Source organism: Nesoenas mayeri, assembly GCF_963082525.1.
Source record: "Nesoenas mayeri genome assembly, chromosome: 1".
In the NCBI taxonomy this organism is placed as follows: Eukaryota; Metazoa; Chordata; class Aves; order Columbiformes; family Columbidae; genus Nesoenas; species Nesoenas mayeri.
The window spans coordinates 69,578,496-69,596,568 of record NC_137541.1 but is presented as its reverse complement, the minus strand read 5'-3'; the positions used below and the strand labels follow the sequence as shown (position 1 = coordinate 69,596,568).

Genomic DNA, 18,073 nt, shown 5'->3' with positions numbered 1-18,073 from the left:
GAAGTGGTCTATGTATGATTGGATCTGCAGCATTCCAAGATAGGAGGGTACTTTTCCTTCAGTTTGTCTGAGAGAAGAACTATTCTAGAAGCATTCATTCCAACCTTGTTTGTTATTTAAAAAACTTAGGAGTTTGAACTAGGATGGCTGGGGACATGTAGGCCTGAAACCATTGTATCTAATTAAAATACTTAACTAGGACACTTCATGTGGGAACCTAGTAATGTCAGCCCTCTTGTATAGTAAATGGATCTCCAAAGGTTCAAACAACCTAAGCTCTCCAGAGAAACCATGTGATATCTATGCTCCTTTGAGTTAAGTGGGATGAATTTTGGCCTTAACAGCCAAAATAGTGGTGACCTACACATAGGACCATGGTATTGCAGTCTTGCAGAGCAATATCATTGCACTGTATCGTCCATGATGAGGAGCTTTCTTCATGGATTTATTCCAAGCCAAGACAACAGGAAAAGATTGAGTACACTGCTGAGTGATGGCAGACAAGATCTTGAACTGCTGGGCATGGTGGAATTAAGGTGCAAACCACAGCATTTGTATCTGTAGTGTTTGTGAGAAGATCTGTTTCTACTTTGTCTTGTAGGGATAACTGCTTATCATCATGGTTACCAATTCACAGTGTATGAGATAAATGCTGTTCAACACAGCAGTGAGCATCTACTAGTAGGAGTCTTGGACAGCAAAAGCTTTGTTCTAAACTGTGACTGCTGGGTGCAGCTGTGTTAAAATACAGAGGATAAGGCTGAGCTCAATTTTTTTTTAAGCTTCTCAGGTTAACATTTTTAATTTTTGGGGTTATTTTTGTAATGAAGGTTTTAGAAAGAAATCATCTTTAGAATTAGCATTGACTGAACTAATGTGAGCTGACATAGCACATTGGGAAATGTTATCTCAGTTACCAAATAACTGATCCGCGTCTTGACTCAAAGGCATTTAAAGCTTTATTTCTGCATCTTCTCAGGTACATGCTGCAGGAAGTTAAAGGAAAGGAAGAACAAGAAAGCACCATGTCTTCAGTCTCAGCTTATTACAATGGAAAGACGGTACTTATCACAGGAGCTACAGGTTTCATGGGCAAAGTACTGGTGGAAAAGCTTCTGCGCTCCAGCCCTGAGGTGAAAGCAGTTTATATACTTGTCAGGCCAAAGGCTGGACAATCAATGCAAGAGAGAGTGGCCAATATGTTGAAATGCAAGGTAAGTTTCTAAATTTTATCCTAGAGTTTAATCTGAAATCCATTTAGCGGGGTGAAGAAGAGGACTTCTGTTATACTCAATTCATGAAGAGCAAAATACCATCTTCTGCTGTAACTGTTGTATATTTTTGTTGTGTCTAATACAAACAAAACATGGTACATGAATGAACCTGAATTTCTGATGTTGATAGGTGATGCAGGATATTGCACTGTGGTGATGTAATCCTTTTTCTTCATTTCTGCATTGTTGTTTGTTGAGAATTATTTTTTTCCAAAAACATGTTACCCTAGCAAATTTCCTCTTTTCTAGAAGAGAAGCATTTTGCTTTCCTGAACTCTTTTCCTTCCCTCACTTTCAAAAGTTAATGTTCAAACATTAGCCTTCAAAAATAAAACTGAGTGTGAGACCGTAACACTCATCCTTGCTCTTTTTGGGGCCTTAAATTCATTTCATAAGACAAAGTGTAGTAGCAAGGTATAGTGGGCTGTGTTTTACTGTAGTACAACTGGGCATCTGCCATCTTCTTATGTCAGCTCCAGTTAGGATAGACTAGGCTAGACTAGACTAGAATAGCTGCAGTTGAAAGGCACTTAAAGCAATCATCTGGTCTAGCTGCCTAACAAATTCAGGGCTGACCAAAAGTTAAAACATGTTATTAAGTGTATTGTCCAAATGCCTCTTAAACACTGACAGGTTTGGGACATCACCCACCTCTCTAAGAAGCCTGTTGCAGTGTTTGACCAGCCTCTCAGTAAAGAAATGCTTCCTAATGTCCAGTGTAAACCTCCCTTGGTGCAGCTTTGAACCATTCCTACATGTCCTGTCACACCAGGGAGAAGAATTCAGTACCTCCTCTCTGTATCCCCTTCTCAGGATTCTCTGGAGAGCCATGAAGTTGCCCCTCAGCCTCCTTTTCTCCAAACTAGACAAGCCCAAAGTCTTTGGCTGCTCCTAATGGGAAATGGCTTCCAGGCCTTTCACCAGCTTTGTTGCCCTCCTCTGGACGCATTCAGAGACCTTTGCATCCTTTTTAAATTGTAGGCCCCAGACCTGTCCATGCTCAAGGTGAGGTCACGCCAGTGCTGAATACAGCATAATAATCACCTCTTTTTAGCAGCTTGTTATGCTGTGTTTGGTGCACCCCAGGGTGCCATTTGCTCTCTTGGCTGCCAGGGACACTGCTGACTCATATTGAGCCTCCTGTCAACCATCACCCCCAGGTCCTTTTCTGTAGGGCTGCTCTCCAGCTGCTCCTCTCCCAGTTTATACTTATGCCTGGCATTACTCTATCCTAGGTGCAGAATCCAGCATTTCAACTTGTTAAATTTCATCCCATTAATCATTGTCAAGTGCTCCAATCTATCTGGATCCCTCTGCAAGTCCTCTTGTCTCTCAGGAGAGTCAACAGAATCTCCCAATTTGGTGTCATCAGCAACCTTGCTAATGGTACCTTCAACTCCTGCATCCAGATTCTTGATAAATATATTAAATAGTACTGGCCCTAGAATTGAACCTGAAAGAACACTGCCTTAGTTACGAAATTATAAAATACTGTTGTACTTGGAAAATATGTTTTCCAAAGTTACTTGCAGGAGAACAGAAAAGCTAAGTCAGCTCTGTGAGTTGAAGAACAGACCTATAGGATCTCCACCCGTGTTACTTGTTTCTATTGAGCTTTTAGCTTGCTGTTCTGGTGAGGAAAATCAGATCTTCAGTGTCAAGAAGGATGTCAAAGCCCTTGACTGTATTGAATGTAAAGACTTGTATGGAGACACTGCTAGACTAGTTACATATAGTGGATTTGGTCTGAGGACCTCTAGGACCCTTAGGGCAATGGTGAACACATGAACTTGATCAGACTCCACCAGTACCAAGAGTTCAAGAGAATGCTTCCTGCTAGTGGGAATTAGTACATAGCTGATGTGAAATGAGGGAAGGGGACAGAGCTGGCCGTAGTAGACAAGGAATTACTTGGAATTAATCAGAGAATGGTCAACACTTCTTTATAGTATCAGTCTAAAACTTTGAAGAAGACTTGACTGGAAAAGTACTCCTATTTCTAGTGGAGTTAAAGGTCTATATATAGACCTATAGACCAGGGCTATATATAACTCAGGGACAAGCTGGTCTGGGAGAAGGCATGCATTTTTTCTTCCTAAAAGTTTTAAGGCACCAAGCTAGAAAAATCTTAAGTATGTCCAACAACAGAGTTTGATTTTTTGGTGTGTTTTCAACAGAGAGTAGGTTATTTTCCTGTTCAGAAAAAAATTGTAAGCGATATAAAAGGGAACCATGATATTGGCTGCTTTTTGTATGTCTGTCAAGTGTAAATTTTTTCATTACTTTTTCTTTCAATTAACTTTTTTTTTTAATATATATTTCTACAGCTTGCATAAGTGAAAACTGTGGGTATGGTTTTCATCATCAAAAAACAAAATTCCAAACGTGGTGTGTTTGCATGGGTTTTTTTGTTTTAAAAACAAGCAAACAACAAAACAACTATTTGTGGTTCTATTTATTCCGTGCTTCAGAACATGACAAACTGAGCTACTTTTTAAGGCTTCTATAAGCTTTGTTTGCACTTTCTCTATAAATATTACTGACTTATCTCTTCAGTTGGCACGCACAATTTGGTGTTGTTAGCTCTAGGTGAGGTTCCCTGGCACCTGTTTTATTGTTGCAACTGTACTGGATGTACCCTTTATTTCCTACTATGTGTCAACAGTTTTAGACATGCCAACAGCAAACAGGACTTGGTCACCTCTCCTTGAACCTTTGGCAGCCTGCTCCAACGTGTTTCAAGTGAACAAAAGAAGGAGGCAAGTCTCTAAGTTAGGTTTCTGCAGCCTTGAAAGGAAAAAAAAAAACTAGGGGTATTCTCACAATTCACTCAGGTGCCTCAAGGAAGTAGGTGCCTTGTTGATGCTATTCTTTTAAAAATAAAGTAAAAATATTTCTCTAAGGCAGAAACCTAACTCTTCAAAGGTGCCCAGGGAAGTAGTTGAGTCACCAACCCTGGAGGTATTTAGAAAATGTGTAGATGTGGTGCTTAGGGGTATGGTTTATTGGTATACTTGGCAGTGTTGTGTTAATGGTTGGAGTCAATGATCTGAAAGTTCTTTTTCAACTTAAATGATTCTATGATTTGCATTTGACAATCCTGATTGTAATTGCTGACGAAGCATGCATATATTTGAGTAAGCACAAGAAACTTCAGAATAAAATCCCTTATCTTCCTTACATGTACATATATAATTTCTAATCTCTACTGCATAATTATTCTTTTCCCCCATGGACTGTTGGATTTAATGCAATACAGTATTTGTATCTGATTTTAGGAGAAAATACTTTATTTCTACATTTGTATTATACCCGATACAATCTTCATTATTGACAAATCATATATTCACTTTGAAAGTAGCTCTTTCTTCTTTTACATTATTCCTTGACACAGTATTATCCTCTGGAATTCTCATTTTCACATCTAGAAGGGTAGTTTCCCAAGAACGAAGGAAATAGAGAAAAACAGGTTAGCAGCTTTTAAATATTCTAAACAAACCGATAAAAATAGTATTTGGGATGAAATAAAATGAAAGCAGAGACGTAGAGGGACAGGAATTAGTTACACTGCATAATGCTTAGGTTCTTCAAGTCAGGTCCTCTGGGGACTCCTGATTTTTGGTAGTACTTAATATTTTGAAGGAAATTGCCTAACATTTTTGATCTCTCTTTATATATCTTCGTTAAATTTTTGTGATTTCTGTCATATCTACAGGGGTTTAAACTGAGATGTCACATTTGTGAACTGTCTTGTTCACAGTGTGTATATGTGAATACTCCGGGAGATGACTACTGCTAAACAAAAAGGCAATTTTAAGCCATAAAAGGGTGATGAAGTGTGAAGGAGCAAAATGTCTTTGTTTGCACTTTAAAAATGTTTCTTATCTGGAATTTTTAAAGTTCTGAATCCAATAGAAAGAGTAAAATGTAAAAAACAATGTGGGCATAAATTAGAGTTCTTCCACTGCATTCTGGAGCAGCTGTCATTGAAGTGTAACATAGTGCTGCTTTTCCTCAGATCTCGTAAAATTAGTTTTACATGAAGATGACTTATTGCATTAATATAGAACATATAATGAACAGATACACAATTATCTCATCATCAACTCCAAAATGAATTTGTGCATTTAGGAATGTGTGGCTCATGGTGACCTTGCCTATTTATGAAAGGAGATGTTCTATTTTCCAGTAGCTGATCCCTAAGGAAATCAACCTATTACCCTGTGCTTAATGAAATGCCATGTCTGCATGGCACAGAGCGCAGGTCTTACACAAAAAACCCCCATGTATTGGTATTTGCTCCACCCTGGATGTGTCCATAAATGTGGATCACAAGGCAAATCTTGACGGTGCTGTTTACTGATTAGTGGATGGGAGGTGTATACTTATCAGAGGTAGGGAATTTTTTCAAGTATTTTTTGTTGTCTGATCTCCCTGCGTGCAGAAATAGACAGAAATGCTTGGAGGGGTTGTCTCAGATTCCCTGGAGAGCAGTTACTGGGCTAACGCTGAGTCACTGGTTGTAGCTTTCGCATTGTGCTGGGAGAGCAGAGCTTTCTCCATGCCCTGTATGAAGCGAACCAAGGCTGCTTGTTGCTGCCAGGCTGTTTCACAGCTCTATTTGTTCAGTGCTCCTAATTAGTAAGATCAGTCAAAGTGGGGAGTGAAAAGGATTCTCATTAATGTCTCTGATAATTCAGAGCGAAAATGGGGAGGCTGTGAGGCCACTGAAAATGGGGAGTAGATATTGCTGTGTATGACCAGAGAAGTTCTGTAAAATGCTACTGCATTTTCACATCCACACAAAGTTAACTTTTATGGTTAAGTGGATAGTACAGATAGACCTTCTTCTCTCCCCTGCAAAGCTTTGTCTGGAACTACATATGATGATGGGACTGGCCACTGAAAACAACATAATTCCAATATTATCAGACACCTTTACCTCTTCAGTATTTCTTTGCCAAGTGTGCTATGCACATCAGCAAATATACAGAAAGACGCTCTGTCAGCCTCATAAATTTCACTAAATCATGCCAGGTATCTCTTTTTCCACTACCCTTGACTATCCCTTTTTCCACTCCCTCACTCATGGGTCTTGCTTATCACCACAAGCAGTAAACGTTCTCCATGCCAAACCAGTGCAGTGACACTCCCTCTGGAACAGTGTTCCCTAAATCTGCTGTGCCCACTGTCATAGTGCCTGGATCACTGCCTGGATCAGAGTAATGAGGTTTTTTTGGTTGATGGAACAGGACCCCACTCATTCATTAAGACATCTGGAAATGGCTAATTGAAGAGAAATAGAACTGATGTTTTCTGGTTTATTATTTATTTAGATATTCCTCACTTTTGTCAGTAGATTATCAGAAATAATTCTGGTATTTGTGTACCAAAGGAACAAGTCTGTCATTAAAAAAAGAAAACGTTTCTTACTTGACCCCATGATTTGTAAACCATGTGGTAGAGAAGAGTTAAATCTTAAGGGCAGTAACATAATTGACACGAATGCAGGCAACTGGCTCAAAACATTCTGTACCTCTTTCTGAAGTTAACACCATCTGTTGCCTTGTTCCATTTCACTTCTTTCTCTTCTCCAATTTGTGTTTCTGTTTGAAGAAGTCTGGTAAGGTTTTGCTTTATATATTAGCAGCTAATAGCTTGCTTCCTACAGCAGAAGGCAGGGCCAAAAAGGCAGCTGATGCTTCTAGTAAGATAATCTTCCACAGTAGATGGGAAAGAAGCCACCATTAGTCCTGAGCACAAGACTCATTCACATGTCCCTGGTGTCACTTTCTGCTGTTGGAGGTTTGCAGCCCTGCTGTTGCTGCTCCTTGGCTCTAGGCTCTGCTGGAACATGGGCATCTGGAACAAGCTACTTGCAATGTCCTTGTCTTTTCTGGGTGCTGCGCCAAAGCTTCAGCCTTACATGTCAACAACTCCTCCTCATTTGATAGACATCCAACCCATGACTCAGGGTGCAGAATCTCACCAGGCTTTCAGCTAAGCTGGGAGACCTGGCAACCCTACCTACTCTTTTGTCTGTTCTGCAGGCAAAGGCATGCCTACCAGAAGGCTAATGGAGAAGCTGAAATGGGGAGCTGAAAAGCACCAAGGCCCATCAGTTAGCATCATCAGAACTTCGTTTCCTACATCTCCTTTCTCCTTTGCATTTGCAGGGTTGTCAGCACAGACTGCATTCTGCAGAAGACCTGGAAGTGCAGCTAGGTGGAAATGGCAGGGATTTTTTTTTTAATGCATACTCAGATGTTAGAAGAGAAACCATGGTAAGAGGAATGGGGAAGAAAAGGTGGTGGCTGAAATTGTGTCCTCCATTGCATGTCAGATAAATTCAGGCCACAACCTGCTGGGGAAGAAAGAATGTCTTTATGTGATTGAGGCAATTTGCAGAGAAGATGGACTGATTGCAGAGTTTCATAGTTATAATGCAGTTTCAGTCACTACTTAGTATACATGGATTTAGAATTACTCCACACACTGAGTAAGTTGATCATTGACGCATTCAGAGTTATGGATTTAGAACAACACTAAATCTCCTTTGCTGTGTGTGTTTATTTACATTTATATATGACTAATGGCAGTATCAGAAATAATAACTATACCTTTCTGTATATAAAGTATTTCTTTGCTAAAAATTTCCAATGTGTCTGGTGAGCCTGATTCATCTTTGCAGACTGATTCCCTTTGGGATACTTTAATTTAGAAATGTTAGAAATGGAGCACCTCAGATCAACAGTCATTTTGAAAACACCTGCATATTTGAAAATGCTTTGCTGTGTCTATACCCCACTTTTTAGGACCATAAATTGGTTCTGTAATATTCTATGTACACATAAAAGCAGGCATGAAAAAAAAATGTGGGGACGTATCTATACACCATTCACACAAGATGAGCCCTCATTTTTTTACTGAAGTTTGAGAGAAAATGTGGGTGACTGGATTGTCATGCAAATTAGACATCCAGAGACAGAGAGAAGAAGCAGTTAAATAATGAGTTAGTGATATTACTGAATAAAGGACTAATGTTTTGGCTATCAGATGTTACAATGAACTTCACGACAATCAGAAGGAGAGACATCAGCTAAGTTCAAAGATGGCAGAGAGAGTGAAATGGGTCAGGAACAGTAGAGTAAGGAAATAAGTTTATGACATAATGGTGACAACAGTGGAAATCTTAGTAATGGAGGATAAACTGTGCTGACTCAGAAGATAAAAGGACTAATAAAAGGCTGCAGTAATGTGAAAACAGGAAGAGATCCTGAAGAAAAAAATAGAGAAAAAAAAAAAGACAGCAGATATGCAGAGGCTATCAGAGATAACATTTGGAAACCTTCTTTTCTGGTATTGATATATGATAAATTTTATTTGCCTTCTGTTGGCATTCAGGAGCCATAGCTATGCAAGCACAGATCTTTGTCCAAAAAGTCTTTCAAACTGAATGAAAGGCCTGGTAAGGTCATGAGCAGAAAGGACAGAAGTAGTCCGGGTGATCAAAGAGCCCATCCGAATGTATCAACACCATGACTTTCAAATTATAAAAAGGATTACGCCTGATTTAAAGTCAAAACCCTTGTGTCTGTCATATAGCCCTGTTGAATTCTTCATTTCTCCTGTATCAAGGTGATCAGATGATGCTTTCCTGCTTATCCCAAATTTTGCTAAATATATTAATCTTCATTAAGGTTTTAGGAGCATGGGAGAAGAGTTGTTAGGCCTCATTTAAGACAGTCTGTAACAGAAGTCTTTAATCTTTCACTTAGATATTACTCTTTTTTTTTCCATGGTCATTTATTTAAATGGCAAAGTAATTGTTGATCACTATCGGTTGAACTACACAGGGGTTATTCTCTACCCCTCAGTCCTAACTGTGTTGCAGAACAGAAGAGGTTAAGTATGAGAACTGCCCATCCTATACTCTCTTCTGTGCAGTTCCTTGAAGGCATGCAGCACTAATATTTTATTTTGCAGAACAAGCTCTAAACTCTTTCTTCTTCCTTTGGCCAGTTGAATTGTTCATTTCCCTCTTGCTCTCTGCCTGTGTCATGACATCATGTAGACATCCCTGTGGCCTGAGTAATTCTTTGTTCCTCCCAGCCACCAATATCAAGAGTCTGAAAGAGGTACTGTTCTCCATTTTCAGGGGAAAATAAAGTCTCTTTCTTGTCTTCTAATTAAGATCAGTCTTAGATACTGTCAGAGTACAGTAGCTATTCCCAGGAATTTCATCTCTTATTTTAATCAATAGGGAATATGACAAAACCTCTGTAGTGTCCTTTATTACATAAAAAATAATTCTATTCACTGTAGTTTCAGCTAGTTTTTTATAAGCCTGAAAATGCAAATCTCTTTCCTTTCTAACTTGTTTGCACATTCCTATCTTTCCCCCTTTTTGCAGGATCACAGAACTGCTGAGGTTGGCATGGACCTCTGGAGATTGTCTAGTCCAACCTCCTGCTCAGAGCATGTCAGGTAGAGCCAGTTGCCCAGGACCATGTCCAGCTGGGTTTTGAACCCCAGAGGAGGGAGACTCAACTGTTCCTCATAAGACTTGTGCTTCAGACCCTTCACAAAGGCATTTCCCACTGGGAGAAGCTGGGTCCCTTATTACATGGCTTCTTCTTGTACTCCTGCTTTAATCTCTCTGTGAAGCGTCACGCTCTAGGCACTTGCAGGTGCAGTTCTCTGACGTTATCAAAATGTTTCCTGCTGATGTTGTCCCTTAAAAGCAGAATTCACAGTACCTAGAAGCTCTAGAAAGGATTATGACCTGATTGTGTGATGCGTTGTCTTTTTTTTACAAGTGATACTGCTGAAATACAGACAAGCTTTGAGGTCTGCTGTTTGTCTACTGGTCACAAGCTCTGCTAGGTGGTGCAGAATACAAACCTCAGTTTTGTCACTGCCAAGGAGTGTTCACAGCTTAATGCTCCAGCTATACAAACTGTCTTTGGTACTTCAGCTCCTGGGGGTATTTGCAATAGTAAAGTCAACTTGTGTGTGTTTATTTTTTAAATTAGACTGCAATTTTCAGTTTACTCCGATTATACATTACTTGGAATAGTTACACAATAAATCACAATGAAATTAAGATTGTTTAATTGACATAAAATACTAAATGAAAAACAAGGAGATAGTGATAAATGAAAATATAGAAGCAAGGTGAATTATTCTCAAATGAGTAATTTATTGAAGGCAAAAGAGCTTCAGATATCATTTCAAGAGTGCTTCTTTCATTTTATGAACCAAAATTTTTTGGTGTCAAAACCTGACACATAAGATTCCTCATCTTTCATTCTAAACAGCTCTTAGACGTGTTGATGTGGCACATCCACTGGGACCAGCAGAATTACAGTAACACTGATGCTTGTCCAGGTGCTCAAGCACTTGCAAGACAAACCCAGCATGAAGTATGGTGGCCCATCACCATTGCCTGACCTGAGGCCACCTGCTTGGCAGCAGCTGCCATCTCAGCAGAGTGCTGCTTTGCCACCCTACTGTGCAGGAACTCTGTTTCTCTCACCAGTCTCTTATCACAAGCTGTGTGTGATCTTTGCTGGGTGCATGCACAGAAAATATGTCTTGTGCAAAGGGTCAAGCTAGATCTCTGCCTGAAGGTCAGCTTTCTATACACCTACTTGCTCAGCTGCAAGAGGGAGTTAATGGTTTCTGTCTTGCATGTCATTCTACACAAATACCCACCACTTGCAGAATAATATGTAAAAGTTGGCCTTCATTTGTATTTTTATTTCTTGGTTTCATACGGCTGTTCCTTGGCGTGGACTGGAATCACAATAAATCATTAGATTTCAAAAGGATTTTTCGGTTGGTTGGTTTTTCTACTTCAAATCACTTCATGATGTTAAGTAGATCATGATCTAAACAACGATACTTCCAGAGCAGAATACAGTACCTCAAATATAAACATTCCGGAAAAATCCCTTTAGCCAATTATATGCTAATGCATATGTTGCTAATGAAATAAAGGAAAAAAAAATAAAAAGAAAGGATAAATCTCTCAGTTTCACATTAGATATCTGATGAGACTTACACACAAGTTTAAATAAAAATATTCAAGTATTCTGCTAAATTTGTAAAAATATCATAGTCAATTTTATGCAGTTCTTTGAGAATTCTGATGGTCAGAGACATTATTTTATAGAAGGAACACTAGGGGCAAGCTTCATATGTAGTAGACACAAAACTGAGCTCTGCAGTCCAGTTACTATATGCACATTTGTATACACACAAATACACATATGGATAAAGGTATTCTCTTTCAAGCTAGCCATTTTTGTGTTATTTAATGATGGATATGCCAAGGGATTTATGTGTTAATGCTGATGTCTGCAATGATGAATTCTGCCAGCTGATAAATGACAAAATAAAGAAAGTTTGGCCCTTGAAGCAAATGAGCAGGCGGTACATTTAGAATGATGCAATTTGAAAAAACATCAAAAGTAAGATCTTTCTCTTGTCAGTAACAGCTTAGAGGTTGCAGTCAGGCTGCATTTGCTACCATATGTAAAATGGAATGCATTTTTAGTTCTCCATAAGCAGCGATATTTTGGGACAGTTGTAGCCTATATCTACTTCACAATATTTTTTCTTTAATGCGCAAGTATGGCTTACAGAAGAAAGAGGGAATCTAATGATGGAGTTAGCAAACTCAGACTGCAGTTGAATCACAACTTTAAAGGATCTTCATAACATTGTTTGAATTTGCATTCATGCATACATGCTTTCTGGCTTGCAGCCAATGCCTGGTTCCTGAAATCAGTAGAATTTCTCTTGGTATCTTCTTCTAGCTTTGGTTGAGTATTTCATGAAGGATGGATTTAAAAAATGTGATGGACCCAAATAAGTAATTTATAATTGTGATTTCAATTATATGTCATTGTGTTGGATTTTATTTTTGCTCTGGATAATTTTGGTTCTTATAGAAAAAAATGCCCATATGAGTTTGATTTGACTGCCAATATTTCAACTTCAGGTGATAGTGATTTAAACATGGCCAGAAGAGCTTGATACAGGAATGCAAATGCAGTTAATCACTCTTCTATATTTGGGAAACCAATACTGTCTGAGTCTATCCTAAAAGCCTTGGAGTATAAGCAAACTAGACAGTTTCTGGGTTTGGAAGCTACGAAAACCAAGAAACAATGGTTTTATTGGTACTGCTGACTCTCATCCACTTCTTTTGCATCTTCAGACTGCATCTGAACTTGACCTTGTGCATCAAGCTGGGAATAGAAATTGCATCCTAAATTAGATTTTTGCAAGTGAGTAAAAGGAAGATTTAGATTCTCTAATCCACAAAATTCACTTTTATGCTAGTCAGACTTCTCTCCATCTACAAAATTATCCCTTTTTGGATGTTGATCTCCTTGCCAACAGAAAGCTTTCAGCATCACCACCACTGCAGTCTGCATATCCCAAGTGGCTAAAGTCAAGGGAGTGAGAGAGTGTGCATTAGAGGTATGGAAGAAATGTGACACAGAGGAGAGTGGTGGTGAATAGTTCAGCATTACGTTTTCAAAGAGGACATGAAAAGTACAAAGAGCATTAAAGAGAAAAGCTCCACTCCATGGGCTCAAGAGTTTACATCAGTAGCAGAAATCAGGGCTGTTTCCCAGCAGCTTTTGCTGGCACCAAGGCCATGGAACAACATCATTAGAGAAGTCCTGTTGGGCATCTATGTAGCCCTCTGATTTCTCCTGTATCCCAGTTTTGCTCAGGCACTCAGGACAGCTGAGCTTTTAGGCAGCTGCACAGCATGCTTTGTGTTCACAATTTTGCCAAGTGACCCATTCACCAACAAGGCCTTCAGCAAACATGTTTTTAAACAATGTTTGTCATTTTGCTGGAGCCTGTGACTTGGCTCTTGACGTGTGCGAGTTGGCACAATTCCTTTTTGGGCTGTTGCACTTCAGAACCGCTCTGGACACCGACAGAGCTGCTTGTGTACAAGAGCTCCTACACAGGCTTGGGTGCTTTGCTTTGAATTGGGGCTGAAAAAGGACACCTAACCTCAGGTAACCTCTGTTGGTCTGCCAACCACAGTTAAGAATGGAGGCTTATCCTTTTCTTAAATGAGTCAGTAATGGAGCTATCAGTCAACACCCAAAGAGCAGAACTTGCTATTTGGTCATTCAACGATATATAAAGTTAATTCACATTTCATCCTTCATGTCTGATTTTATTACATTCTATCCTCAGCTGTTTCTTCCATTTTTTCTTAAAGCAAGCTCTTCTGTTTTCCAAAATCTAACCCTAGACTTCCTTGCCTGTGATTTTTTCTTACCTGGCAGCTGACTATTTGTTTTGATTTCCCAGTCAAAATCCTTAGACCTGATGACTGACTAATATCCTCTACAATGTTGCTAAAATATTGGGGAGATTGGGGAGAATACTCTGAGCCTTAGGACCTCTAATAGAGATCCCACTTGTGACACGGTGGTATATCTTGGTATGCACAGTTCAGAGCATTTGATCTTCTAGGTGACCTGCCTGCAAAGAGGAGTCCCTGGCTCATGCATCTGCCTTCTCTCAGTCCCTGGCATTGAGTTATGGCTGGAAGAGTGAAAACAAATTCAAGGTATCCCTGGATAGCAGAATGCCATGATTGCCAGAAGGCGCTCATAAGGCCATTTGTACAGATACTGACTGCTACATTATGTACCAGAAAATTGACCCTAAAATTGATCCTCCAGGAGATCAGACAGCTTAAAGGTTGGCTGAAGATCACCTTTGAGGGCAGTTTACCCTAGCAAATGCAGTTTATTGTTTTTATTTCATTTACCAAACCCAGTAGGACCACCAAATATATTAGAGACAACGCTTAAAAAACAGTCAAGTTTTCAGTCACATCATTGCTTACACAAATCAAAATGTCTGAATTGTGCCAAGAAACCCAAGTGTGAAAATCAGGTTTTGGTAATTTTCTGGGGACCAGTATTAGGCCTTTTGTTTTCTTCTAAGGGACCTGAGGGTGGGACTATTACTAGTGTTAGCCTGTTGTAAATTAATTTTGCTTCTTGAAATAAAATCTACTGTGGCAAAGTAGCTCTTCCATTCATAGTTAAATGTGAATGATTATGTGATTAGAAACAGCAACTGACTGAATGCAGCTAAACATTCAGACTGAGCTGGTCTGATTTTGTAGAGGGGAACTCTGTTAATTCTGTGAACAGGAATGATTCACTGCCATACTCTGGGATACGGAGGTGGCTGTCCAGAGCCTGTTGTTTGTGACCAGTTTGATCTGGAGTTGGCATAGGAAAAGGGTTATTGGTCTAGATAAATGTTTTTAAAAACAAAGCATGCTCATACACTCTGTTGAACACTATTATTAGACTGATTTTTGATCCTATATTTCTTTAGTTACTATAAGCTCCCACTTTAAAAATTCTAACTGTAAGCTGACTGCTTCCAAGGTGTACCTTTGGGACTGAATGTGTCACACCATGCCAGGTGGCACCCCCTGTCAATTTGAGAGGGTTTCATGCATCTCTGTTCCTGCCTGGCAGTCACAGCTTGTGCCTGTACTTCTATTGAGAAGGAGTTATGTGATTTCCTGTGTTTTTATGGTCCTGTGTGTTTATGTCACCTAACCAAAGGAAGTTAAAACACCTGCAAATCGGCAGCAAGCAAAGTAACAGTGGCTTATAAGTGAGTCTACAATGACCGGGCAGCTACTGTGGTTACTAATGTGGATTGAGCTGGTGGAGGCTGTGATAGGACAAGGGGTAATGGTTACAAACTGGAACACAAAAGGTTCCACTTAAATTTGAGAAGAAACTTCTTCTCAGTGAGGGTAACAGAGCACTGGAACAGGCTGCCCAGGGGGTTCTCCTACTCTGGAGACATTCAAAACCTGCCTGGATGCCTTCCTGTGTAACCTCATCTAGGTGTTCCTGCTCCGGCAGGGGGATTGAACTAGATGATCTTTTGAGGTCCCTTCCAATCCCTAACATTCTGTTATCCTGAGGTACCTGAAGAAGAATCTTGATCTTGAGATGCCAAATATTTTATAAGCCTTGTATTATTCTTTTTTTTTTCTTTCTTTTTGAAGAAAGTTGGTGCTTCTTTCACTGCTATGTTAGTCTTGTGCTGTAGTTTGGGTCTGTTTTATCCTAAACTCAAGGAGGCTGCATCAAAGCAGGTGCCACTGAAGAGTTGACAGAATCTTGCCTTGCATTGATACAGACTGAACTGAGTTTTGCCAAGTGTTTGATATGAAAGAGAAAATTTAGAATGATTAAACTTTGGGATTAAGTAACTAGTTTGCCCATCAGTTCCTAAAATACCCCAGCAGGCATGTGATGAGCAGTGGTAGTGGAAGTGTTCAGGTGTGCCAAAAAGTAAATTGTTAGGGTCAAAAACTTGAGCTTGGAGAACTGGTAACCCATTCAGCATTAGGTACTTACTGGAAAAGTCAGAGCTGGGAAGGCAGCTGATGCCAGTGTTAATCTGCTCCCACAATGTCAGCACGCTGAAATACTTAAAAGAGCACAAAATTATAAAAACATAGTACTGGAGAACAGCAGAGCGACAGAGGATGCACAAGGGGAAATAACAAAGGATAAAGGTCCTGGACTGAGACCAAGATAGATGCATCACTGCAACACACAGCAAATTATAAATGTGGTAAAAAGAAACATGTTTGGTCACTAGAATGGCGGAATTTACCAAAAATCTATTGTTATCATATGGTTATGATTTTTCTCTCAGTTTGCTGGAGGTGTGCATTTGAGAAGATAAATTACTGATTCTAGTAACTTGCATTTGTCCATGTTTGCTTGCACCAAGGTTTAAAGGCAGAGACTGAGCTTGCTGTGTCCAGATGGAACTTCTGGGCACTGCTGCAGTATAAGTAGCACTTAATAATAACATAAACAAACAATGACATGTTGCTTGTTTAAAAACCAAACAAACCTTTGATACTTGCTAACTATGTGTGTACATTTAATCTGCATTATCATGTGTTTTCTTCTCATCTCTCCTGTCTAGTCTGCTAGTTGTCTCTTTTTGCTGACATTTTGTCTTAAAAGTGGGGTTCAAGAGCTTAGTTTAGGGGCATAGTCACTTATTTTGATTTGGTCTCTGCAAACCCCTAAACTCTGTTTTCAAGCCTTCTTACTGCTCCTGAGCTCACCAAAACAGGAGCCTCGATCTGGCTCCAAGCTGAGTGTTACAAGCATTATGTTTTTGTAATACTACAAGCATTTCATATTTATAGTCAAATTTTTATGATGAACAGTCAAAATCTTCCTATTAGGGAAGGAAAAAAAACCTACCAAAATGTTTTTTGTCAAAGAAAACATGGATAAGGACAAACAAAATGCACTTTTGTATTGAATTAACTGGTTTGCTTTGGTAAAGCTCCCTGCACAATGACCCTAAAAAGGAAAACAAAACAAAACACATACACACACACACACACACACACACACACACCCAACAAACAAACAGAAACAAACAAACAAAACCTCCCAAAACCCAAACCAAACTACCACAACACCACCAAAAAAAACCCATCCTGAAATATTTTGGGATGATCTCTTCTAAAATTCTTTTCTAAAATAGCAATTCACATTTTTTATTCAGAAGGATATATTTATTTTGAATATTATTTCAGATTTTTATTTTTTAAATTGCAGAACCAGAACTCAAAATTACAGTGAAAATTTCTATTCTGGTGATAATTTTTTTTCTTCATTTCATTGAAAATTTCCCCTTCAGATCAAGCAAGAATTAAGTTATACAGGTTCTCTTTGATAGTCAAAGCATCTTGAAAAATCAGGTGCCCAGAGGGCTCTGTACTCATCTCAGGTTTAAACTGGCATTTTTTTAATGACAGATACATCAAAAACTGGTAACACAGACTGTAAGCATCTAGTTAGATTCCTCACTTGAAAGCTTCATAATCCTGCCTGTAACACATCTCAGTCTGACCTCTTTAAACCTTTTTAAAAGATCTTCACTTACTGTTGAAGTTATTCAAGTGTAAACTAGGCTGTAAAAACACACTATAGGGGTGCACTAAGGTAACAAAAGTTTATATCATATTGCTTTCTGCAGTGACTACCCCTTAACCAAGTGATAAGGTCATGTTTCAGAAGACCAGGTGAATACAGCTGTACTAATTCTGGCATTACATGTGCACCCACACCCAAGGAATTAACCGCCTGAGTTATTCACCCACAAATAATTTCAGTGCTGTCTGAAAGGGGCATTTTAATACAAAATGTGACAAAATTTTCAACAGTGGAGCAGGAAAAAACACTTTTATGTGATTTTTTTTTTAGGATAATGCTTTCATAAAGGACATAACCTTTTAAAAAACTTGCTCTGTTACTTACTGTGTTGTATCCATGCTTAAAGACACACTGTCTCCCTAATGTTTGACTCCCTGTTGTGTGTGGGCAGTTCCCAAGCTGTTGTTCTTACTATGATCTCCAGGAAGGTGACTTCATTAATGCTGTGTATGTTTTACAGCAAATTTCTTTGCCAGAGGGGCAAAGAGAATACGAAAACCTATGTATTTCATTTATTTGAGAAGCCTCCAGGCTTTCTAGTGATTATAGAGAACACTTATGGCTGGAGAAAGGTAAATGTTGCACCCATCATCAGATCAAGAGAGACAACTCAGGTAGCTGAAGACCAGGCAGTTTCCCTTCTGTCCTTGGAAAAGTCATGGTTTCTTGGAACACATTTCTGATACAAGAAGAACAAGGTGACTGAGAATGGTCAGCATGGATTTACCCATGCTATCCTTGGCA

General features: G+C 39.2%; 1 protein-coding gene across 1 annotated transcript in view; it reads left to right on the top strand.

Annotated features, from left to right (window-relative positions):
- Nucleotides 1-1,025: 1,025 nt before the first annotated feature.
- The window catches only part of FAR2 (fatty acyl-CoA reductase 2), a gene marked incomplete at both ends in the record, with an annotated part of 80,094 nt that continues 63,046 nt past the window's right edge, over nucleotides 1,026-18,073 (top strand). The window contains one exon of the mRNA XM_080354308.1: nucleotides 1,026-1,214. Coding sequence (XP_080210434.1) covers nucleotides 1,026-1,214 — 189 coding nt within the window. The remainder of the gene's footprint in view (nucleotides 1,215-18,073) is intronic.